The sequence below is a fragment of the Sus scrofa genome, chromosome 1 (assembly GCF_000003025.6).
Source record: "Sus scrofa isolate TJ Tabasco breed Duroc chromosome 1, Sscrofa11.1, whole genome shotgun sequence".
NCBI classification, from domain to species: Eukaryota; Metazoa; Chordata; class Mammalia; order Artiodactyla; family Suidae; genus Sus; species Sus scrofa.
In genome coordinates this window covers 2417660-2442629 of record NC_010443.5, presented here as the reverse complement: position 1 = coordinate 2442629, position 24970 = coordinate 2417660, and the positions used below count along the sequence as shown (strand labels likewise).

The following is a 24970-nucleotide window of genomic DNA, read 5'->3' as shown; positions in this document are numbered from 1 at the left end:
CTGAGCCATGTCTGTGACCTACACTGCAGCTCACAGCAATGCTGGTCCTTAACCCACTGAGTGAGGCCAGGGATCTAACCTGCATCCTCCTGGATACTAGTCAGGTTCATAACCTGATGAGCCACAGAGGGAACTCCCATAAGAGCTTATCTTGACCTGTGTGACGTGCCTATAATTTCCTGGGGGTAGAAACACAGAGGCTGGGCATTGGTGTTGGGCTGTATTTCTAATCCCACCCCCAGGACAGAAGGGAAAAATGAGTCACATTTTGCTTGAAACTGAGCAATCCAGTCTGACGGATGAATTTAGGCAGATTTGTTGCCCGATAGGAGCCGTAACAACCTGTTTCTGCAACCGCCCCCCGCCCCCGCCAATGCTCTGTTCTCCAAAAGGCGGAGCATATGGGGAGGGTGCTATCGACACAACACGGCTTCCCTCGGAGGCCTGGAAAGCGCGCAGGGGGTTGTTAGATACTCGGGGACGTGTTCGTGTTGTGTGTCATCAATCAGAGTGTGACGTGTGGACACACAGGAATCACGCAGCACTGAGCCGAACGCCTGTCCCCCCGTGAGCAGCAGCAGCTGAGGCGGGTTGCTGGGCCTCGACGACCCTCACCTTTCAAGGTGGCCTTCTTTAGGACCTTCATGGCGTAGAGCTGCCCCGCGTCGGACCCCTTGACCTTCCTCACCAGGAACACCTGGGGAGAGAACACACAACACCTGCAGTTGGTACGACGGGACCTCATCTTCCTTACGGGACTTGACAAGGGGACGTCCAAGGGCGGCTGGAAAATTCCAATCCAGTAACTACGCTGCAGGAACAAAGGAAAATGGAAAATCTTTCCCAGCGTCTAGCCTGCCGGGCAAAGCCTCACGTCCTTTACGCAGCCCCGTGAGGAACTGAGGTGCCCGGGTGCTGCTGCACGAAGGGTCAGCCTTTGCTCTCGGCCCTTCGCTTTCCACCAAACGCATTATATCAGAAGTAATGCCACCCTCCTCGCTCCCCCTTTTCTTTCTTTCTTTTCAAATTTTTTTTTAAAGACCAGTTGTTCAGGAAAATCTGCACCACCCAGAGGTTTCCAGGGAGATCAGTCTGGCTTATCGGGAGATGCCGTGTAAAGCCGCAGGGCGGAGCGCCTGCGGGTCATTGCCAGTCGCACGGGACGACTCAGATTCTCAAGATAAGCAGGTTCCCTTATCTTCACACGGGACAGACTGACTCTCAAGCAGGTTCTCTTATCTTGAGCTTTCTTCACCCAATTTCAGCTCCGAGGAGTTCAAGTTGACCGAGTTGGACCAAATGGGCATCACATACACTCTGTGGACATTTAGCATTTTCTGAAACACATTTTGAGGTGTAACGTGGAGGAAAAGCAAAAAGAAAGGACAACTGTTTGAGAGCTGAGCGTGAAGGTCGCACTCATTTGTTGAACAAAATTAGTAGAAAACCAACCAACCAACCTGGAGCATCCATCCCCAACCCCCCACCTTCTATGCAGATAAAACGGTATTTGCTTTTTCCCGGACAGTGTTTCCCAACAGATGCAAAAATACGCTGTCGTGATAGAGACACGCGTGCAGACGATACGTGTGTCAGGAGGCGCAGGTGCTGCCGGCGTGTGTGCTTGGAGCTTCACCCCATGGAGCTGCCGAGGATTTGCTCACTTCCAAGTCCCCCGTGCTACCTCGGGGACAACGACTGAGCAGCCCCAGGACGAGGCTCTCCTAATCAGAAAACGGTAACTGCAGGAAAACCCCTCTTGCAAAATAAGAACGCAACAGCGAGAAAGGAGGCCGGGAGGCCGGAGGGCTGGTGGTGAGAGGGTCCAGCCTTGGCAGCTCCCGAGCCCTTCTTCCCGTCTTCTTTTCCACACCCGCTTCCTCCCTCGTCCCCGCAGGATCAGGAGGGCCGTGTGAACTCACACACGAACGCGCACGTGAGGGGCCTGCGCAGGGTCGGGAGGAGGGAGGACCGTCCACTCAAGTCCAAGCCGAAGGCCAAGTTCACAGGGCAGCCGAGCACTGAGATCTGGTTTAAAGGACGTCGAATCTTTGCACAGACTGTGGAACATGAGCCTTTTTCTTTACAGTATTTCAGGCTTTAAAAACGAGATGATTGATAGTAACGGCCGTCTTTATTTATTCGTTTATTTATTTATGTGGCCACACCTGAGGCAGGCGGAAGTCCCTGGACCAGGGAGGGAACCTGCACCACGGCAGGGACCTAAACCGCTGCAGTGACAATGCCACATCCTTAACCCGCTGAGCCACGAGGGAACTCCAGTAATGGCTATTTATACGTCACTGTTTTTTTTTTTTAAATGAGTTCTGTTATTTTTAAAAGGACAGGAAGAATCCCATATTCTACCAGTATCTGTCAGACTCCCGCCACACACCAGGCCCCGCAAGGCCTGCAGCAGCCGAGGCCCTACAGCAGGTGGGGCATCTCAGGGGAGACAAACACACCTCGGGAGAAACAACAAAAAGGGGTAAGAATCACCGTGAGACGAGGGAAGAGGCTGCACCTCCTGCCCCCCGAGCCTCGGCTGCCGTCCTGCGACTCAGGATCGCACTGCGATGCCGAGAAATAAGCTCCCAAAGGACTGGACCCCTCGCGCCAGGGCCGACCCGGACTCTCACACTTAACCTGCGGACTTCCCGCCTGCTGCCTCGCTTTAGTTCGAGAGCTGCCTTTTCCGCAGCTCAGCCTGTGACTCTGCAGGGCCGTGTCCTCCCTAAGCTGCGCCCGGCTTCACGCAGCCCCGAGAGCGCGAGCGGCGATGCCACCGCTAAGGCTGCCGCAGGACTGTCAACCCTGTCTCGGAGGCAGGATGCGGCAGGGGTCTGCCGGGGGGTCAGGCCGTCCCAGGGGACCTCACTCCCCCCAAAGGCGCACACTTAAAGACCTGCTCTCACACCCTGAGGGGACTCACGGGAGCCAGGCTGTGTCTGGCTGGGGTTCGATCAGTTCGGATCTGGAGTTTATCCTCCTGGAGGCTGAGGGGCAGGCAGGGAGCTGGGCGGAGCTAAGGCTGGGCTTCCCCACCTTCCAGAGGCTCTCAGGGACCCTCCCGAGGCTCCGCCCTCCGCTCCAAAGCCTTCGCCTCTCCCTCTGCGACGTGTCAACGGCTTTTCCGATCTGGCTCAGGCCGCCTTCCTCTCGTCCCAAGCACCACATCACTGAACTCGTGATGACTTGACCGGACTCCCAACTGTGACCACCATCCCCAGCAAATCCCTCAGCAGGCTGGCTCCCCGGGCTTTGCAGGACGCAGCGTGGAGATGGGAGCCCAGGCTGCCCCTGGGTGGCCTGGTCCAGGGACAAGCCCGAGGCCACAAGCCTGACTGGTCCCTGGGAGAGATGCCGCCCCGGGACCCACTCCTCAGGGGTTACTGCTGCTCCTGTTCCAGGAACAACCTTCCAGCTGCAGAGGCGGAGAGCAGAGGCTGAGGACAGAGCCGTAAAGGACCCGGGCAGTTGGGGTGACAGGACATCCACCTGCATGGTTCCCAGGAGCGCCGTGGGATCAGCAGCAGGCTCAAGCGAGGTGGTCTTGGTGGCGTTTTATTCATTTCTGCGTCTCCAGCGTCTGCAGCCACCGAAGGGTAGAAGAAACACGGGGGCCCGTGGGGTACGAAGGTGAGCTGGTGCCGGCTTCCCACCAGCGCCGGCTCTCTGGGGCAGAGGCGAGCGTGGAAATCTGCCTACCAGAGGCTTCCTGCAGGAGGGCCCTCCTCCCTCTTCAGAGCAAAGGAAGCCCAGTCCTGCCTAAGGACGTGGGGCCTCCCCCCGAGAGCAAGAGTGAGACAGTAAGAGGCATTACAACGCCTGGCCCCCCTTATCGTTAGTTCTGCTTCTACAAAACCTTCATAAGCACCAGTGGTGGGTGGACACGCGGCTCGTATCTGAGGCTGCCCCGTGCCCACCGATCCCACGGAACTTCCGGGGAGAGTTTTCCAGAACAACGCCTCTTTCTGCCAGAGTCCTGTTGGGTCAGCACAGCGCCCTCGTCCGCCGGGAGCCCCGAGCCCGCGGCTGCTGTCCCCCTTGGCAATGACCCGCCGAGTCGGTGGCTGACTCGGCCCCGCACACAGGCAGGGCTTGCGCTGGTCAGTCAGTAGTTCACGGAGGTTAAACATCTGTAGGAGTTACCGCTGCCTCTTCCTTTTATTTCTCCTCTGTCTTTGATTTGAACCTCTTTATTTTATTTATCTGTTAATATCAAAAGAGATTAATCTCAATGCGGCTTTTTCTGTCTTGTTCAATAACGGCTGGAAGGAAGGGTATGGACGGTGAGAAGACTCTCCTTCCAAGGAGATTCTGCCCACACAAGGCTTCACCTGTTTCTCAGAGATTTGGGGGGTGCTGCATCCAGGGCATGTGGAAGTTCACAGGCCGGGGATCGACCTGTGCCACAGCAGTGACAATGCTGATTCTTAACCCACTGAGCCACCAGGGAACTCCTTCCAGAGGATTTTTTTAAAGCAAAATGGAAACTCACAACTTGCAGGGACTGGGAAAAAGCCTTCCCTCCTTCCGTTTCTAGCATCCAGGTCTCTGAGGAGGACGCTGTCAATGTAGCGTTAGTGCGGCTGAGCTTCCAAGTGGACAGGCTCAGAGCCACACCTTTGCTGAGCTCCGAGCACGTTCTCCATTTCTGCAGCTACCGGGCACCCTGGGGTGCGGGGTCCTCGATGAAGTCAGGGTCCCTCCACGGCCCAGCGCCTGGCCCCCTGCCCTGGCCCCACGGCGAGGCCTCTGATCCCCTGCCCTGGGACAGAGCAGACAGCTGTCAGGATGCTCACGCTGGGCCCAGGCGTCCCCGGGAAGCGACACGCGAGAGTGTCTCTGAAGGGAGCAAGGAGCATCCTGGCTGGTCTCTGTCTCCAAGTCACGGTTCTCAGAGGAACACAGCCCCGCCCCATCCGCAGCGTCTCTAACTAATGGGAAGACAGTCCATTTGCACATAAAGGGGCCTGTCTCCACATTTCAGTGACAGCTTTCTAGACGCAGACACTGAATCATCACTTCTCTTTCTCGTAAATGCCTTCCAAACTGCACTCACCAGCCACGTTTGGAGACCAAGTCGTTTTGAATACTGGTAATTTCGTACGGTTCAAACGAACCTGTCAGCGGATACATTAATATAAACACATGCTCCTTATCACACTGCAGTGTGGAGAGAAAAGAAAAAGACAAGACATTCTCGAGTTCCTGTTGCGGCTCAGCAGGTTAAGAACCTGACATAGTGTCCATGAGGATGCGGGTTTGATCCCTGGCCTTGCTCAGTGGATCTGGTGCTGCCTGAGCTGTGGTGTAGGCTGCAGATGCGACTTGGATCTGCATTGCTGTGCCTGTGGTGTAGGCCAGTGGCTGCGGCTACCATTCAACCCCTAGCCTGGGAACTTTGTATGCCGCAGGTGCAACCCTGAAAAAAGGGGGGGAAAAAAAAAGATCAGCCCTAGGAAGTAGCTCATATTGTCTCCATTTCGTAGACAGGGAAAGGAGGCTGCATAGCGAATGTGGAGACCCCAGCCTCCCTGACTCCGAGCGACAGTCACAGGAACCGGGCCTTCTTTCCCGTGCTCCTCGCTCTCTTAGTTCTCCTCTCGTTGGCACAGTACCTGTGGAACACACACTCCAAAGATGCTCACAGCCCAGGACCCGCTCATCACGGTGACAAACGGAAGGCTCGCCGAGGCTCCAGGAGAGGAGGAGGGTTCAGGCCGCCCAGCTCCGCAGTCATAGGCTTCCAGCACACAAAGTGGGGCCACGGCTCCAGGTACTGGGGACCCGCCCTGTGGCCGCTGCCCGCCCTGTCATTCCACCAGCTCGGGCCACGCCTCCCACAGGCTCCAGAGGCACCTGTGCCGTCTCGCCTCCCCCAGACGGCGAAGTGGGGGCGAGCCAGTGGCCGAGGGTCACTCAGAGGGAACAGGCCCCCTCACCTTCCCATAGGATCCTTGACCCAGAACTTTCAGCAGCTCGAACTGGGATGGGTCGGCCTTCTCAAAGCCGGCCTTCACATGATGGCTGATGTCAACCTCCTTGACGACGCCTTCTTCCTGCAAGAGAACAGGACAGAAGTAAGGCCAGGGCCCCTCTGGACGCGTCCTCCACTGAGCGCGGGACGAGGCGGGTCCCGTACGGACTTTCGGGACTGGAGTCGGAAAGCTGGGGCCCCTGGGCTTTACAGGACCACCCTGCTTCTCTGCGCCAACGATTCTCTTGTGAGCTTTAACTGTTTCTTTTCCCCCGGGGGTTTGATCGGTGGGTCTTAGCAGCGTCTCAAGGAAATGAACAGGGGCCCAGTGAAAGCCAGTCTGCTTCTCAACGGTCTGGGCGGCTTTCCGGACAGGGAGGGATACGGGAAAGCCATGGGAGGCGACGGGCCTCTGAGACTTTGTCTTGAGGTCTGTCTGCACCGCTCCGCTCAAAAGGGTCCCCCATGCGGAAGTGGCTTAGCAAAGGCCGATTTCCCCCCCTTCTCCTTCTCTTCATCCTACTCTCCCTCCCATTTCTGCCAGAGCTCATGCAGAGAATGACTCATCGTCACCCCAGAGGTCATGTTTCAGAAGAAGCGGTCGGATAAGATTTTCTGCCAGGCCAGACGCTCTCCTCGTGGCAAACAAAGCCCTTGATCTTTAAATGAAAACGCTGACCGAAATCACTACTGATTTTCGTCAGAGAACTTCCTGTCCTCGGATATTACTGCCCCTGGAAGGGGGATGCTGCGCGCCCAGCGCCAGCGAGTCGACGTGGAAAGGCTGAAACAGGTGTTTTTCTGACGTTAAAGCCTAACCGTCCCTTGGACCGTGCTTCTCCGAGAGTCCCTTTCCAACGCGTCTGTCCATCTGACGGTTCTCCCTATTCTGGCTTTGGCACGGGGCTGCGTCCTGGAGGACATCAGGAAGGGCTGGCCGAAGGTCACACCTCAAAGCAGCCACCGGTACCTGCACGGGTGGCATGTTCTGGGCACTCGGGCTTTTCATCCCCTATTCCTTTTATTCCTTAAAACTCTACGAAGTGGAGATTTTACCCCAAATAAGGTTGCACAGCTGGACACGTGGGAGGTGGGTTTCCAGCTTCCTCCCTGTGTTTTAGTTGCAGAGCAAATATTTTCAAATGAAATCGTAGCGGCCATGATCCGCAGAACAGGGGCCTCTCTCGAAAAGGCACAAAAAGTTCAGTCTCAAAAGTTATAAACCTTACTATTTTATCTCCACGCAATCAGTATCGGACACCTTGAAAAGTACGGAAAGGTCGCGTGGGCGACAAAACGGTCCTCTTTGCTTTTTTGATTCCACTGGTTCAGCTTCCATACTTCCAAGGATTACTTGCCATTTTTGTAAAAACGATGGTTTTTCTATTTGTAAAAAGCAATGCATTTGGTCCCAGTGGATTCTTTGTGGCCAGTCCCCACGGTTTTCAAGACAAAGAATTACAATGTTGTTGCTATGGAACTGCTCCTGAGTAGGTAAGGGAGAGGGAGACCACCGAGGGTGCCCCCCAGCTCCGGGCAGGTGCTGAGACCCACTGGGGGTGGGGCAGGTGTTGAGACCCAGTGGGGGTGGGGCAGGTGTTGAGACCCAGTGGGGGGTGGGGCAGGTGTTGAGACCCAGTGGGGGGTGGGGCAGGTGTTGAGACCCAGTGGGGGGTGGGGCAGGTGTTGAGACCCAGTGGGGGGTGGGGCAGGTGTTGAGACCCACTGGGAAGTGGGGACCACATTTGAGCCCCTGGAGTCCCAGGGCCCCCTACCTACAGGAGACCTGCGGCTTCTGTGGGGAAATCTCCCCACTCACGACAAGGAGGCGGGAGGAAGGGAGGCCTCGGGCTCACTGCCACCTGTTCCCACCCGAGGACCAATTTCCCTCTCAGAAGACCAGGCCCAGCCGAAGTTCAAACCATCCTCCAGATCCCCACAGAAACGCAGGTGCTGTCATGAAGGAAAGTGAAGCCTGTCGCTTAGGTAAGAGTGAGATGCCCCATTTCCGTTGATACATAGCATCTCCCGGCATCTGGTTCTTCCTGCCCCGGCCCCCCTCCCACCTGCCACAGGACAGCACTGAGTCACCCAGAGTCCCCGCTCACACTGCTGACGGGAGAGGAAATCTGACCATGGGATGCTTGGAAGGCGAAGGGTGGGCGAGGTTGCAGGGGGCAGGGGAAGCAGGTGACTGGGGAGCAGGTGACAGCCAGGGACTCACTCATGAGCACACGTCACAGAAATGACTGCGTTTCTTCTTTTCTTTTTTCTTTTCTTTTTTTGGTCTTTTTGCCTTTCCTAGGGCCACTCCCATGGCACATGGAGAGTCCCAGGCTAGGGGTCTAATCGGAGCTGTAGCCACTGGCCTACGCCAGAGCCATAGAAACTCAGGATCCAAGCCGAACCTGCGACCTACACCACAGCTCACGGCAACGCTGGATCTTTAACCCACTGAGCAAGGCCAGGGATCGAACCCACAACGTCATGGTTCCTACTCGGATTCATTAACCACCACGCCACGACGGGAACTCTATGACTGTTTTTCTTCAAGAAACACAGGCCATCCCTTGCTTCAGCAGCCCTGCCTGCAGGTGCATGAGCTCCCTCCACGTGCCGGGACAGCGGGGCCCCCTCGGCAGCCAGGTGGTCCCAGAGCCCCGGACCCCAGGAGTCCCGCCAAGACCCTGCTGCACCCGCTCCTATGATGGGGGGGCCCAGCCCGCAGCTGCCAGCACCCCCAGCCCAGCACACCCACCACACACCAGTACCTGTCCTTCCCGGCTCATCGTTGTCCTAATGTTTCAAATCACAGGCTTAGGAGCCAACCTCCCTTAATGTTTCATGTTTTGTGTAGATTCTTGTTGTCAAAGCATGTGGGACAAACACACTCCAAGCACACACCTAACTCCACCCTCGCGAATGGCGTGAAAGCCCCAGGGCTCTTCCCGATAACACTGCCACGCAGTAAGGTCTCATTTCGAACCAATAAGGGCCTCAACAGCAGAGTCTACAGGGCCATCCACGGAAGAAGGAACCTCGGCCTTTTCCATCTCTCAGACAGTTTGGCTTGAACTTGCCTAAGGATGCTTTGTTTTTCTCTTTCTCAAGAACCGGAAAAAAAAAAAAAAAAAGAAAGAAAGAAGAGAAAAGGAGAAAAGGCCTGGAATTGGATGCTGGATGCAGGGCCTGTGTGCACAGGAAACGCTGGTTGGGGGGAGAGGGCATGCCCAGGCTTGTCTGCTTCTAACTCTTTCCAGACTGGACCGTCCTACTTTCCAGATCGTTCGTGATTACTGCCTTAAAGGGCAACCAGATTTAAATACTGTCCATGCCTCATTCTGAAATACATGTCCTTTCTTTTTTATGGGGCAGGTCATTTTTCCTAGAACTCTATGTGGATTTTCATGCTGCTCCCTTAAGAAAATAGTCTGTTCCTACATCCTCCAGGGAGCACTAAACATTTGGTTTCTAACATCATTCCCATGAAAGAATATCTTTTTTTAAATAACTGAGACCTTTGTGGGAAGAACCTGGCATCACAGTCAGGTGCTTGTTCTCCAAGCAAGGATTTCAAAAACATTCTAATGTGAGAGAGAAAAACTGGAGAAACACAGAGTTCCCTTGTAGCACAGTGGGTTAAGAACCTGGCATTGTCACTGCTATGGCAGGGGTTCCATCCCTGGCCCGGGAACTTTCACATGCCACAGGCGCAGCCAAAAACAAGAACAAAAACAAAAAACCTAGAGGAATAAATTGTTGGAATGACATCGATATATGACAAAATAATCTGTGACAGGGAATTTTAGAATCACTGTTGAATTATGCTTGAAATTCTTTTTTTTTTTTTTTGTCTTTTTGCCTTTTCTAGGGCCACTCCTGCGACTCATGGAGGTTCCCAGGCTAGGAGTCTAATCAGAGCTGTAGCCACCAGCCTTCACCACAGCCATAGCAACATGAGATCCGAGCCGTGTCTGCAACCCACACCACAGCTCATGGCAACGCCGGATCCTTAACCCACGGAGCAAGGCCAGGGATGGAACCGGAATCCTCATGGTTCCTAGTCGGATTTGTTAACCACTGCGCCATGATGGGAACTCCAATTCCTTTTTTAAAAAAATATATTTCTCCATTATATGAAATTCTGACCAATGGAAGAAACCCCCATACAGGTGTTTGAGGTGGAGAACCACTGACGAAACACCAGAGGGGACCAGTGGCTGCCGCTCTCTGCCTGGCGCCAAGGTCACCTTGGTAGGTAGTTTCCGCTCTTCTGAGTGATCCGCTTTTCATGTCATTTAAAGAGAGAATATTTATGAAAAGTAAATGCAGATTAAAAGTTGTGGAATATTGGGAGTTCCCGACGTGGCGCAGCGTTAACGAATCCTACCAGGAACAATGAGGTTGCGGGTTCCATCCCTGGCCTCACTCAGTGAGTTAAGGATCCGGCGTTGCCTTGAGCTGTGGCGTAGGTCACAGACGCAGCTCAGATCCCAAGCTGCTGTGCTCTAGGCTGGCAGCTGACCCCTAGCCTGGGAACCTCTGTATGCCATGGGTGCGGCCCTAAAAAGACAAAAGACCCCCCCCCAAAAAAATTGTGGAATATTAATGATAAGGGCATAGACAGTAAAAACTGGGCAAGTGCTAGCTTGGTCTCCAAAAGAGAGGAAGGGTCCTTCTAGAAAGCACTAACATGCACGCAGGAAACGCGTTAAACTCGACTCCCTTCCAGCAAGTCCTGCCAGGCTAGCCCCGCCCCACCCCGGCCTCCTTAATGCAGCGCCACAGCGCCGACCGGAGAAGTGCAGGCTGGCTTTCCGGGGTCTCACGGGGGACTCCGGTCGGCAGAGGCTGCCCTTGTGAGGTGTTCCCACTGGGGCACTACCGCCAGGGTCCCTCTTCCAGACCCCAAACCGGGTGCCCAGGAGCAACATTTGTTCAGCGGTGCCCCTGCGCGAGAACCACCAGGGGGCTTGTTAAAAACACAAGCCCCGGGCTCGGGGCGAGGCCGCGTCTGCTGCCCGGAGCATCCCCATCCCGCTGGCTCCCGCTGTATTCCTGCCCGCGCCCATCCAGCAGGTGGTCCCGGCAGCACAACACAGGCCATCCTGACCCGCAGCCACTGGCCCCCGGCACCCCCTGCTGCTTCATCCCCAACATCCCCCCTTGGAAGCCCATCCTGCCAGGCTTTGCGTTACCGTCCAAACCCCGATGGCTCCCAGGCCCCACCCCCCCTCCGGAACTGCAGACGTGAGACTCGGCCCAGGCCAAGCCCCAGGTGCGTGCAGGCTCACCGGGACCTCAGGGGCCGTGTGCCTCCCTGGTCCTCAGCGCTGTGCCGGCAAACCCTGCCTTTGTCCTCCCCCCACCGCAGTGTGAGCTCAGCCCCTCAATGCACAGTGTTGTCATCAGCCCTCCAGGAGCAGGTCAGGGCCTCTGCCTTCTCACCCTGTTCCTGAAACACGCGGTGGCCTTGAGCGCTTCCTACCACTTCCCAACTCGTGGATGCGATTCGCTGCTTTTAGTTTTATTCTTTATTTTTTGGCAGAAGTTCCCAGGCCAGGGGTCAAACCCGCACCTTGGCAGTGACCTGGGCTGCTGCAGTGACACCTGATCCTTAACCTACAGATCCACCAGGGAACGCCCACGATTTAAGTGTTTTTAAAATGAGATTTTATCTACACTTTGGTTTTTCAGAAGAGGGCTCACCACACCGAGCCTACCGCCCTGCCAGGAAGCAAGTGCAGAAATGCTTTGCAAGGGGGCAGAAGGCACCAACGAGCTCCCCCACCTCCTCCAGGGAGTGAAGCCAGGGCCCACCCCGGGGAGTCCCTTGGAGGGCGGCACACCCCCCAGTAAAGTGTCCTGAACCAAGGGGCACAGGCCGCTCACAACAAAGCCAAGAGGTGGCGGTGCACACGCTGTGCAAGGTGGGAGGGACCAGGCCTGAGCCACAGGCAGCTCTGAGATCCCAGGAGGGGGTGAGGCCCAGGCAGAGGGAAGGGCTGCAGGTGCCCCCAGGTCTGCCCGCCGCTAGCAGTGCCCAGTGTCCAGGCCTGCCCACCACTGGCAGTGCCCAGGGCCCCAGGTCTGCCCGCCACTGAAAGTGTCCAGGACCTGAGCCACAGCTCCGTCTGGCACAAGGGGCAATTCCCCGAGGGACAGGTCACGCGGCCACACTGGTGCTCTTTTCTCACCTGTCCTGGAATGGAGTTTTTCCCTTTTCCTTTTTTTGTCATTTTAGGGCCACACCTGCGACACATGGAGGTTCCCAGGCGAGGGCTCAAATGGAGCTGCAGCTGCCAGCCTCACCACAGCCACAGCCACGCCAGATCTGAGCCGTATCTGTGACCTACACTGCAGCCGAAGCAACGCCGGATCCTGAACCCACCGAGCAAGGCCAGAGATCGAACCTATGTCCTCACAGACACTATATTGGGTTTTTAACCTGCTGAGCCACGACTGGAACCCCTTTCCTTTTTCTACCAAACAAAGTGGCCCAGTGCCCAGGGCAGTGGGAGCCACGCACACGCGGGCACCGTCAGCAAGGCGTGGCCAGGGCTGCAGACCCGAGTCCACCTTCAAAAAGACCCCCTGAGCCCTGAAGCCCCCCGTGTCCAAACTGGGCTGAACCTGGGGTTCCTGTGTCACAGCGGCAGGAAGAGAAGGGACAGAGCAGACGCCGCTCAGGTCTGTTCTCCTCCTTGTGTTTCCGACAAACTCTGGCCCTGCCGCCGCTCCCAGTAACTCTGCTTATTGAGACGGGTTTCCCGTCTCCACGGCTTCTGTCTGTCTTCACCCCGTTGCCTGTTGTCCCTTCACCTGATTCCCCCTCCCTCTGAAGGCCTCTCGGTTGCTGGTGTTTCTAGAAATCACAGGCTACGCAAATTGGACGCCCGGGAAGCTGCGATTGGAGACAGGGCCGGGCAGATGGAGCAGCGTCTCTGCAGGTGCCTCCCTGCGGAGAGTCCCAGACTCAGGCTGAGGCTCCCGGGTGCTGACAACTTGATGACACTTCAGCGGGTTAATTCTAGTAAGTTCTATGAATCCTTGAGCCCCCTGCGAAGCAACATTCTGTGGAGACAAGGTGTGAGGTGACAGAGATCCGAGGCTCTAGTATCAGGACGTGGTGTTTTAGGTGCGGGCTCTAAATGACACTTTCTGTCTCATCTCGAAAGGTGCCTTTAGGACATGTTGCAAAGAGTCATTTCTAACTCGGGTGAGAACTTCGTCATCGACGCACCTGGCTTTGCTAAGATGCGCTTAGGAGCCTTCGAAAAGCCTCCAAAGTGTGGGTGGGAAATGGATGGTGCCACCGCAACGAAGCTTCCTTCCAGAACAAATGGCTTTGTGTGTGGATGGTGTCTGTCCTGAGGCTGCATAAGTCTTTATTCTTTTTTAAAAATTCTAAATTTTTTTAGTGGTTGCACCTGCAGCAAATGGAAGTTTCCAAGGTAAGGATCAAATTGGAGCTGCAGCTGCCGGCCAAGCCACAGCCACAGCAACGTGGGATCCTTAACACACTGAGCGAGGCCAGAGACTGAACCTGCATCCCCATGGACACTACACAGTAACAGAAACCATGGGCTGTGTGAACCCAACCGCTCAGGCATCTCTTGCAGACACTGGACTCGGGTACCACGGACCAGGGAGGTCTCCTGGCAGGTGCCTATGCACTGACCGGGCATCTCTAAGCCACACGTGTGGAGGAGGGCCATTTGGGTTTGCAACAAAGACGTTGCTAAAGTAACAGACTTCTGTTAAACGGTCCAACAAACACAGAGCAATAGTTATTAAAACAGACTGCTATGATTGCGGAAGTCTTATCTTGGGATACGTCTCTTTAACTTTTACTCTGAAAGCAGAGATGCAAAGGACCCCCTCCCAGAAGCGGTGCTGGCCCGGCCCCTCTCCTCAGCAGGCTCGTGTGTGGTCTGGACGAGGGCAGCCAAAGCAGAGTCTGTGGGGGCAGGTAAGGACGCGTCGCCCAAATTGGTAGCATCTTCGTAAAAGGGGATAATCTGCAAAAGGATCACAAGAGGCCACTTGGGAGAGCAGAGTGCTGCCAGGACCATTGAGCGTGCGGCCGAGTGTGCAAGACGAGGTCGCGTTTTAGAAAAACGATGTGCCCGGCAGAGAATTTTATATCATGACAGAGTCATTGGTCCCAAGGCAGCGAGGATCGCAGAGTCACTGCACTCATGTTTTGTAAAAATATATGCCACTATCAGAGTTCCCCTGTGGTGAAATGGGTTAAGGATCCAGCATTGTCACCGCAGTGGCGTCACGGCTGCAGCATGGCTTCAAGCTCTGGCCTGGGAACTTCCGTATGCCTCTAGCGCAGAAGAAAAAAATACATATGCATGTGCCACTAGGAATACAAAGCATTGGGCTTACTGGGCAGACTGGTAGACACTTACAGGAAGACTTATTTTGGCTGTGCCCACAGCATGCAGAAGTTCCCAGGCCAGGGATCAAACCCACGCTGCCGCAGTAACCAGAGCCATGGCAGGGACAATGTAACCTCTGAGCCACCAGGAAACTCCAGAAGGCTTCTTTTATTCACACGCAAACTCTGTGAGATGTACGAAGAGGTGCAGGTGTTCATACCTTTTGACCCAGGGTCTCACTCCTCTGACTTTATCAAAACCGTCTGAATATCGAAAGCTGTTTATTATGTTCTTATTAATTTTATTTTATTTTTTGGTCTTTTTTTTACTTTTTAGGGCCGCACTTGCAGCATATGGAGGTTCCCAGGCTAGGGGTCTAATCGGAGCTGTAGCCGCTGGCCTACATTTTTAAATGAGTGAAGACACGAGAAACAATTTAAATGTCAGCAAATGCAGAAGAATCGAGTAAACAGTGACATCCATGAAAACGAACAAACCACGTACAGGATACATGTGCTGAAAATTACAGAGCGCGACGGAACGAAGTCAGAAAAGAGCTAAATAAATAGAGACACACTCCTGTTCGCAGATTGGAAGACTCAGCAGAGTAAAGAGCTAAAGAGCGTAATTCTCCAGACACTGACCTGTAGGTAAACTGTAGGTAAGACTGTAGGTGTGACTGTAGGTAAGCTGTAGGTGTGACTGTAGGTAGGACTGTAGGTATGGTTGTAGGTAAACTGTAGGTGTGGCTGTAGGTATGACTGTAGGTATAACAAGTCCTACCAACATCCAAGCACGGCTTCTTGTAGGCATTGGCAGGCTTATTCCAAAACATCTATGGAAATGCAAATGACCTAGAATCGCTGAAATTTCTTTTTAAAGAGACCAGTAAGTGGGAGGAGTCACTCTGCTGGTGGTTATGGGCTCACACCATGGCTACGGGAACCAGGGTCGTGTGCCTGGTGGAAGGACAGATGTGCAGGCTATTGGAATGGAGCAGAAGGCCCTAGAATGAAGCCCATCAAATGAACCCACGTGATTTTGACGGAGGGGAAGAAGAGATTCGAGGAGGAAGGAGAATCTTTTCAGCAAAGGGTCCTGGGCGCTGTACTCAGTCCCTACGTCACACAATGAACTGAAAATGAGTCACAGTCTTAAACGTAAAACATGAAAGTATAAGCCTTTGAGGAGAAAAGCTTCAGGACCTGGGGCTGGGGAGAGGATTTTTTTACATATGACCCTCAAAGCATGATCCATAGAAGGAAAAATTAATACACTGAACTTAGTCAAAACTGAAAACTTTTATTCTGTAAAGACTGCTAAGAAAATGAAAAGTCAAGTTATAGGAGTTCCCTGGTGGCCTAGTCATTAAGAATTTGGCATTGTCACTGCTGTGGCACAGGTTCAGCCCCTGGCCTGCAAACTTCCACATGCCATGGGCTCAGCCAAAAAAAAAAGAAGAAGAATTCTGAAAACTCAGTAAAATAAAACAAATAATCCAGTTAGAAAATGGGCAAAAGAGAGAAGCAGCCTTTTCACTCATGAAGTTATTCAGGTGGCAAACAACCACATGAAGGTATATTGAACATCATTAGCCACGAGAGAAATGCAGAACCACAGTGAGATCCCACCATACAACCATCAGCGGCTCAAACAGAAGCCACAGCGATAACACCGAATGCTGGTGAGGACAGAGAGAAAGCGGATCGCTCGTGCATCGTTGGAGGGGATGCAAAGTGGTCCAGCCGCTGGCAAAGAGTCACGCAGCTTCTTACAGACTGATACACGACCTCCCCGTACAAGCCCAAAACTGCACCTTGGGCTTTCATCCCAGAGGAACGCAGACGGCGCTCACGCACAAACCGGAGCGTCGCAGCTCACAGCAGCTTTACACCCAAACAGCAACCAACTCAGCCGCCCTCCAGGTAAATGCTAAGCAAATTTAGGTACATCATCTGGCCGCGGTCAAAAGGACAAACTCCTGACACACACGACACGAATGCGTCTCCACAGAATTATGCTGAATAAAAAGAGTCACGTGTCCGTCGCAAAAGATTGTATTTATTCTACGAAGGACAAGTTCATACTTCAGGCAAGAAGCAAACAATGTCAGCATAAGGGCTTCTCTGCCCCCGGGCTCCCCTCGCCCTTGCCGCCTGCGAGGTGCCCCGTCCGTCTGCATCCTGCAGGAACCAGACCCCAGCGCGGAGACAGCGGCTCCGCCAGAAAGATCCGTGCCGCTCCTTCCGACGCCAGCTGCCCCACTCCTTAGAAGGCAGCCCTCCTCTCTCGGTCCTGCGACGGTCAGGCCCCCCGCCACGAGCCGCGTCTGTGCAGAGACGCCTTCGGGGACTCTTGTGTCCGTGACAGTACCTCAAAGAGAGGGACGGGGGCTGAGCCGGCAGGCGGGTCAGACAACCCGAGGAGACGCCGGGCGCCCCGGAGGAAGTTCCAGCTTAAACACGCACGACCTCATTAATGGTTTTGCGAGTGTACGGCCGCTGTTCTGCTCATTTCACAAGGTGACTGTCTTTACGAATGTGCGACTGAGACTCCGGTAAAAATAACGATGACGAGTGACCCGAAACAACGGACTTACAGTTTTGTAAGATCAGTGACTGTAACCGGGCAACGTCAGACATGGGAAGAAGCCACACGAGGGAACCTTTCCTGGATCACAAGAGCCTAGGAGGACAGGCGGCCCGGGGCTCGGGGCCACTGTTCACGGGGTCCAGGCCAGGAACCGCCCAGGGGGTGGCCTCTCGACCAGATCCTTGCCTGACCTGGGGATGAGCACTCCTAGTGCCAGGGACAAACTGGCCAGGAAAGGCCCCCAGAGCCCGGGTGAAATGAGGACAGAAGGGGAAGGACGGCCCAGCAATGCCCCCGACCGTCCCCGACATACAGAGACACACACACACACAGACACAGATACAGACACACACACACAGACACACACACAGTCACACACAGAGACAGATACACATACAGACACACACACACACAGAGACACACACAGACACACACAGACACAGATACACATACAGACAGAGACACACAGACATAGACACACAGACACAGATACACAGACACACACAGACACAGATACAGACACAGACACACACACACAGAGACACATACACACACAGATAACAGACACACACACACATAGACACAGACACAGACACACACACACAGATACACATACAGACACAGACACACACAGACACAGATACAGACACAGACACACACACACAGACACAGATACAGACACAGACACACACACACAGACACAGATACAGACACAGACACACAGAGACATACACAGACACACACACACAGACACAGATACACATACAGACAGACACACACACACAGACATACAGAGACACAGACACAGATAACAGACACAGACACACACAGAGTCACACACAGAGACAGATACACATACAGACACAGACACACACAGAGACATACAGAGACACAGACACACACAGACAGATACAGACACAGACACACACACACAGACACAGATACAGACACAGACACACACACACAGACACACACACACACAGACACAGATACACATACAGACACACACACAGTCACACACAGAGACAGATACACATACAGACACAGATACAGACACAGACACACACACACACAGACACAGATACACATACAGACACACACACAGTCACACACAGAGACAGATACACATACAGACACACACACACAGAGACACACAGAGACACACACAGACACAGATACAGACACAGACACACACACACAGACATAGACACACAGACACAGATACACAGAGACATACACAGACACACACAGACACAGACACACACAGACACACAGATACATACAGACACACAGACACACACAGACACAGACACACAGACACACAGACACTGAGACAGACACACACACACAGACACAGAGACACACAGATACAGACACACAGATTTGCAGGAGGAAAGTTTACGAACCCGTGTCTTGCATCTCCCCCCACTTAGAGAAGCACTAAACCTGTCGGGAAGGCTCAGCTCCTTGCAAAGAGCCGTGAGCTTCTATCCAGATGTGCCCTGACTTGGCGCACCCCTCTCGCCGGCACCACACATACGCCAGCCTCCCCCTCACCTCTTCACAACAGTCCTCAGAGCTCTGGGTTGCCATCCTAGCTTGGCTCCGATACGACTTCCCGTTTCGTTCTTAGATGGACTATTGATTACATTTCACTGACAGTACGAATCCCATTTGCGTAACATTCTTGAAATGACAAAATTATAGAGCAAAAGAAGAGATTAGTGGTCCAGAGGTACGGGATGGTATTTGTGTGGGTCTGTGTGTGTCTGTGTGTGCATACGTGTGTCTGTGTGGGTCTGTGTGCCTCTGTGTGTGCATACGTGTGTCTGTGTGGGTCTGTGTGCCTCTGTGTGTGTATACGTGTGTCACAGAGCTCTTACTTACTGAAAGGGGTAGCAGTAACTTCCAGGGCATTTGAAACGTTCGAAGGACAATCAGAAAAATATGCTGGGAGTCTGGGGTTCGCAGATGCAAACCATCACACTGAGAATGGATAAGTGCAGCTCAGGGGACTCTATCCGTCTCCCTTGGCTGAGGTCCCCGAAGGACACACACTGGCCCATGAGACTCGAGATCACATCTCGCAGAGGTGCGCTGGTTGGAAAGTTATGGATTTGGGGTTTTCTTCTTTTTCTTTTTAGGGCCACAGCTGCAGCATATGGAAGTTCGTGGGCCAGAGGTCAAATCGGAGCGACAGGTGCTGGCCTACACCGCAGCCATAGCAACACCGGATCCGAGCCACATCTGCAACCTACACCATAGCTTGTAGCAACGCCGGATCCTTAACCCACTGAGCAAGGCCAGGGGTTGAACCTGCATGCTCACAGACACTGTATGGGGTTCTTAACCCACTAAGCCACAACAGGAACTCCGTTGTTGTTGTTGTTGTTGTTGTTGTTGTTGTTGCTTTTAAGAAAACAGCGTGACCTTCCCCGGAAGCTCTCAGGACGACACCACCAGCCACCCCGCAGAGAGTCTTACACAGGCTGCAGGCACCCTCAGGCCCGTGAAATGAAAATCGGTCATGAGTTTTACAAAGATAAACTAGCAATTTAAAAACCTGATTTTGAAAGGAGTTTAGGGGCTTTTGTTCCTTAGCCTTTAGCCTGTGTAGCTAGTACGCCGCTCACGCGACAGCAGAGAGCAGCCATTCAACAAACACCCCGAAAAGGTGACCCGTTTCGTCCACGATGCAGACTCAGATGTACTGAAATAGTATGGACCGGGAACGCTCCCTTGAAGCAAACACACCTGCTCTCCCTGCTGCGAGGCGGCGGGGAGGGGTCCCCACCCAACACACGTCCTTCCCCAGGTCAGGGCTTCACACGCCTACGAGCCACTCCCCGCCACCTCCGACAGCTGAGGGTTCCCGACTCATACAGAGGACAAAGCCGTCACAACTGATCAAGAGTGTCCTTTTGGAGGAAAGAAGGGGACGGAGGTGCTGGCCTCTGATAAGGGACCACTGAGGGAGGAGGTGACAGAGAGGTCCCAGGCCACTGCCTTGAACTGAAGGTCTGTGTCGCCTCAGATTCAAAGACTGAAGCCCTAACCCCAAGGGGATGGCGCCAGGAGGTGGCCTCTGGGACGCGGCTGGTCAGGAGGGCGGGCCTCAGGGATGGGGTTGGTGCCCTCAGAAAAGGGACCCGGGGAGCTCCCCCACGCCTCCCGCCACGGGAGGACACAGCCAGAGGTGACGTCTGTGCAGCAAGGGGCTCCTTGACCTTGGACTCCCAGCCTCTGAAACCCGGGAAAGAAAATTCTGTGGTACGGCAGCCACTCCGGCTGTGGGACTTAGTGGCAGCAGCCCGGATGGAGCAAGGCAGCCATGAGGGTCTGTACGCGGGGCTCCAGGGGGCGGGGGACAGGGAGGGGCCGTGTCTGGAAATGGGGGGAAAAGAGGGGATTTCTGAGCCTCTTTCTCGGACGATGCAGCAATGATCAGCACACGGTCCATCCAGAGCTAATCCCCTGGGGACCCGCAGGAACAGCATTGGGAACAGCCTGGAACAGACTCCCGTGTAGGAGGTGGCCCCTGGTGAGCCCTGGTGGTCCTGGCAAAGGCCACACGTCTTCCTTTATAATCAGAAGAGCGGAAGTGAGAGAAAATCTGAAGCTGCGGTTTCGTGCCGACGCAAGGCCTTTGCACCCGACTCTGAGTCAGGCATCACGATTTCGGGCAGAGGATCAGGTCAGGTCTTCCGAAAAGCCCACCGGAAACCAAACCAAACCACAGGCTGTTTGGGCACCTTCACTGCTCTGATAAACACGTTCTATCCTCTTCCCGAGGCCGCCCTAGGAGCCTGCTGGAGGCTCAGGCATGAGCGGGGTGCACCGTTGGCGCCCTGCGCCCCAGCAGCACCACACCTTCCCAGTCAGACGGATGCCAGGAAGCCAAACGCCGACGCCCGGATCCCAGGGCCCCTGACCAGAGCCTGGATCCTGTTTTACCAAATACACCGTCTTTGCTGCTCGTCCAGCAGTGCTGACTGTGCGGGGTGGTTGGGGGGGGGGGGGCTGGACCAATACACCTTCCTTCTGTCTCTGCCACTGAGTCGGGGTTTGGGCGGGGGCTGGGTCGCTCCCTCCCCCCAACACACTGCAGCACACACACGGGGGCCTGAGTGTGCACGGACTCACACACCTCCAGGGATGGGCAGCTCGGGCCACCCAGAACGGGACGGTTCTCACGCTGAGTGACGTCTCCTAGCGCCTGGCTGTGACTCAGTTCAAATTAACCTGAAGTTCTGTTTACGGAGCTCGGGGAAAACGAACGAAGCCCCTGGACCCAGCATCCTAACGGGGAGGGTTTTCCTGTCACCCAAGTGGAGAAAAACCAGCTTTGGCGCGCGCGCGTGCATGTGTGTGTGTGTGTGTGTGCTGGCAAAAACAAGTGGTAATGAAGCTATAACACCAGGCACAAAACCACTAGGGTTTTCAGAGCGTAAGGAAGTGACAGAAATTACAAGACAGTCAAGATACTCCCATGCAAATATCAAGAGATGGAAATAAAACTTGGAATCATTCTGGTCCCTGATTTATACACAGTGCCCCCTCTCTCGAGCCCTCACTCTCCATGTGTCCCTACAAAGACTTGCAGAACGCTTCGCCCCCAGGTCACTGCCACAGGGGGCCTGGGAGGAGCCTGGATCTCCGGGTGCGCCGGCGACAGCCCTCAGGACCGAGGAGGGGACGGGAGAGCCCTGCTTCTCTCTGGCAGGACGGAGACCGTGCCCGCGTGTTTACAGGTGCTGGGCGACGTCACGGCCACCTGCGCACACGGGCAGGGACAAAGCCACCTAAGATGACGGAAAGACGGAGTGTCTGAGAGGCCAGCAGCCTGCCCGCCAGGAGGGAGGGAGAGGTCAGGCCACAGCTGGGCGAGGTGAGGTGACCTCGTGCAGTCAGCTGTCAGCTGCGGGCATGGCCGAGACGGACCCCGCCGTGGACACGGGGACAGCTGGGGCTCCCGGGCTCTTTGTGGGCAGCACTCCTCAGGAGATTAGCTTGTTGGCGTGTCGGAGAGTTTTAGTGATATTTGGGGAAAAGGACTATGCTTTTGAGATGGTGGAGCTGGGGATATATTATAGTTTTTGCCATTTGACGTGAGGGAATAGGAGTTCCCGCTGTGGCGCACTGTTGAGAATCTAACTGTAGCAGCTTGGGTCGCTGTGGAGGCGCGGGTTCGATCACTGGCCTGGGAAGCTCCATATGCCAGGTGTGGCCATAAAAAGAGGGCCCCTAGGCTCCTGGTGTTCAAAATCGTATAACCCCATCTCCTCACGAGAGGACTGGGTCTGGGTAGAGACGAGGGTTTGGGGACGGGAGGTGACCCCCCAGCCACCACTGTCCCTGGGGGGCGGGGAGCAGGGGCTCAGGAGAGCCGGCGTGTTCCTTTTCAACATGGGCGGGGTTGGAGGCACGGAACTGAGGGGAAAACACTTGGGCAGGGGTACGTGACACGAATTTTATCTGCATTTACCTCATTTTTCAAACGTGTAGCCATGAGCACACATGCGAATCCTCTAACGGTTCCCGAACACGGAAATCTCCTTTCACGATGGGTGGGAAACCACTGTGCTGGCTGATGATTGCTTTCCTCACTAAATACTAGTTAATAATCACACTTAGTAAATAAATACATCTTATGTCTAAAACTACCACTAACGGACTTCGCTGAGCTTCCATGAAAATGACAACCACGTTCTCTTAAACATTTCCAAAAAAAGAAAACCGACGCCAGGACCAATGACCCCTGTTTTCCAAGACCTACCAACAGTTCCCTCTAAAGGGTTGGAGAAGAGGCCGGAAAGGACGCGGGTGTGAGCTGACATGGAGTCAAACCACAGGCAGCTTCTTGGCCCCTGGACGGCAAGGGGAAAACAGCTGTAGGAGGGCCCGTGCCCAGCTAGGACCACACCCGTCGTCACATCAGACACAGGCCACCAGGGAGGCCACCCACCCACACAGTCCTGCCCTTTGGATCTGGGGGAAGGGTTGCTACGTGTGGTCTGATGCCTGGGACCTTAAGCACATTTCGAGGCGCTTAAATGAAACAGATTTTTCTTTCCAAGCAAACCCAGTCTTGGCATCGCTGTAAAGGTCTTCACCAGAGCCTTACAGTAAACGCCAACCAAGCCCAGCGCCAACACGTGATCACGCGGCGCGAGCTCGCTCTGTGCCCCTGAGCAAGTGGCTCACGGGGCGGCACGGGACCAGCGGCACCGTCCACGCGGCTCCCTTGGATCCCTGACGAGCATTCTCTCGGGGTCAAGGCCTCGACGCACCGGGGGGGGTCGTCGGGGTGGGAAAACCACAAGCCCCACATCCACGGTGACAGGGCCGTAGCGTAGCAGCAGCAGAAAGAGAGAATGGAGTTCCCACGACATCCGGGGCTCCCTGACCCCGAGAGAGGCCACCGCAGCCACTCGTTCCCACACGGTGGCCTGTCCTGTGGTCCTTCAAGGGCTATTCTCAGCCCAACCTGGTGCTTCTCCCGAGGCCTCCCTGGGTCACCATGAGATTCAGGCCCTGAGGGAACAGCCTTCAACGTCCTGGCCATCGTAAAAAGAAAAGACACCCAAGGCTATTCTTTTCAGAGAGGCCGTGACAATAATTTAAGGGGCTGTCCCCCAGGTGGGGGTGTGGACACATTTTCCCTGAGGTCCCCACTTGCGTGTCCGTCCCCTGCGGCCCGAGTGGCCAGCCCCGGTTCGGCAGAGCCAGGGGTCCAGGAGAAGACAGAGGCTCTGGGGACACGTCGCCCCGTATCTGGGCCATCGTGTGGCCGTGACGGTGGCCGTGACGACCCAGAGCCTTGGGCTGAGTTACCGGGAGAGGCTGGAGCAGGGAACAGAGCAGACCACCAGGGCTGCTGGACAAGGCGGGAGGGTGGTTTCTAGACGCCTTCACCCTCCTGCCGGCCGAGCCCGCCTGACGATCCCGGGCGAGAGCAGAGGCTCCCCGGGCAGCGGGACCTCCACGCGGCGGGGCTGAAGGGAAGGGAACCGCCGGCGGAGCCACGGAACAGGCTCCCCCCTCGGAGGCTCGGGCAGCAGATCCCCAACCTGGGCGAGAGCAAAGGAAGTTGAGGCTTTCCGCAAACCTCGCCGAAGCCCCGCTTCCGCTCTACGGTGAGAAATCACCTTCAACAAGGGCCGCGTGCTCCGGGGGAGCCGGTCTTATTCTGGGCACTGAGTCCAGCTGAACGGCCCGCGCGGGCTCTTACACGAGCTTAACGACCCCAGCGCTGGGCGCCCCCGGCTGGTCCGTGCCCGTGCGACGGGGGCAGGGCTAGGATGACGCGCTGCTGAGGGGCTTCTGGCTCCCCAACCCTGTGAATAACTCAATTTACAGCCAATTCCAAACCATTAAACTCAGACTGGAGAGAGGGGCCCCTTCAGGCTGAAAGGCAGTCGTGACACTGACAGGGAAATGGCTTTAAAACCTACAGTCCTGGACTCTCCTTTTGCCTGGGCCTTCCATTCTTTCTCCAGCATCTCGCAGGAGGCTCGCCCTGTGTGGTCGACGCGGGCCCAGCAAGCCCAGGAGCCAGAGGCCGAACTGGCAGTGACCCCGGTGACATCAGTGACACTCAGGGTTGAGACGCGCCCTGAGCACCTATCGGGAAGGGCTTCCTAGAGCGCCCGCGGCCCCTCAGCACACATGCTGCCCAGCAGCTGCTCCCCAGAAAGGCCTGGCTGGTCCCCGAGCTGCCAGCTCTCCACTCCTCGGCGGCGCTGGGGTCTGGCAGGAGGGAAGAGCTGCAGCCAGGTCGTTCGGGCGTTGAGCAGCAGCTGATGCCCTGAGCTGGGGAGCTACAGGCCGGAGGAGGCCCGGGCCAGCCCGGACGGGGTGTGGGACCGCTTGGGGAGACTCCAAGCGGATCCAGAGGGGCTTTGGATCTCAGGGGACAGCGTCTCCTGCAGCCAGACGCCAGGAGGAAGGGCTCCCAGGTCACCAGTTCACAGGACCCTCCGCGCTGATCAGCGATAAACAGGGA

General features: G+C 55.3%; 1 protein-coding gene across 1 annotated transcript in view; it reads right to left on the bottom strand.

The window, feature by feature from the left end:
* RPS6KA2 (ribosomal protein S6 kinase A2) overlaps positions 1–24970 on the bottom strand; it is a 318780-nt gene that overhangs the window by 79975 nt on the left and 213835 nt on the right. The window contains 2 exon segments of the mRNA XM_021086109.1: positions 616–697; positions 5949–6065. Of these exon segments, the coding sequence (XP_020941768.1) occupies positions 616–697; positions 5949–6065 (199 nt within the window).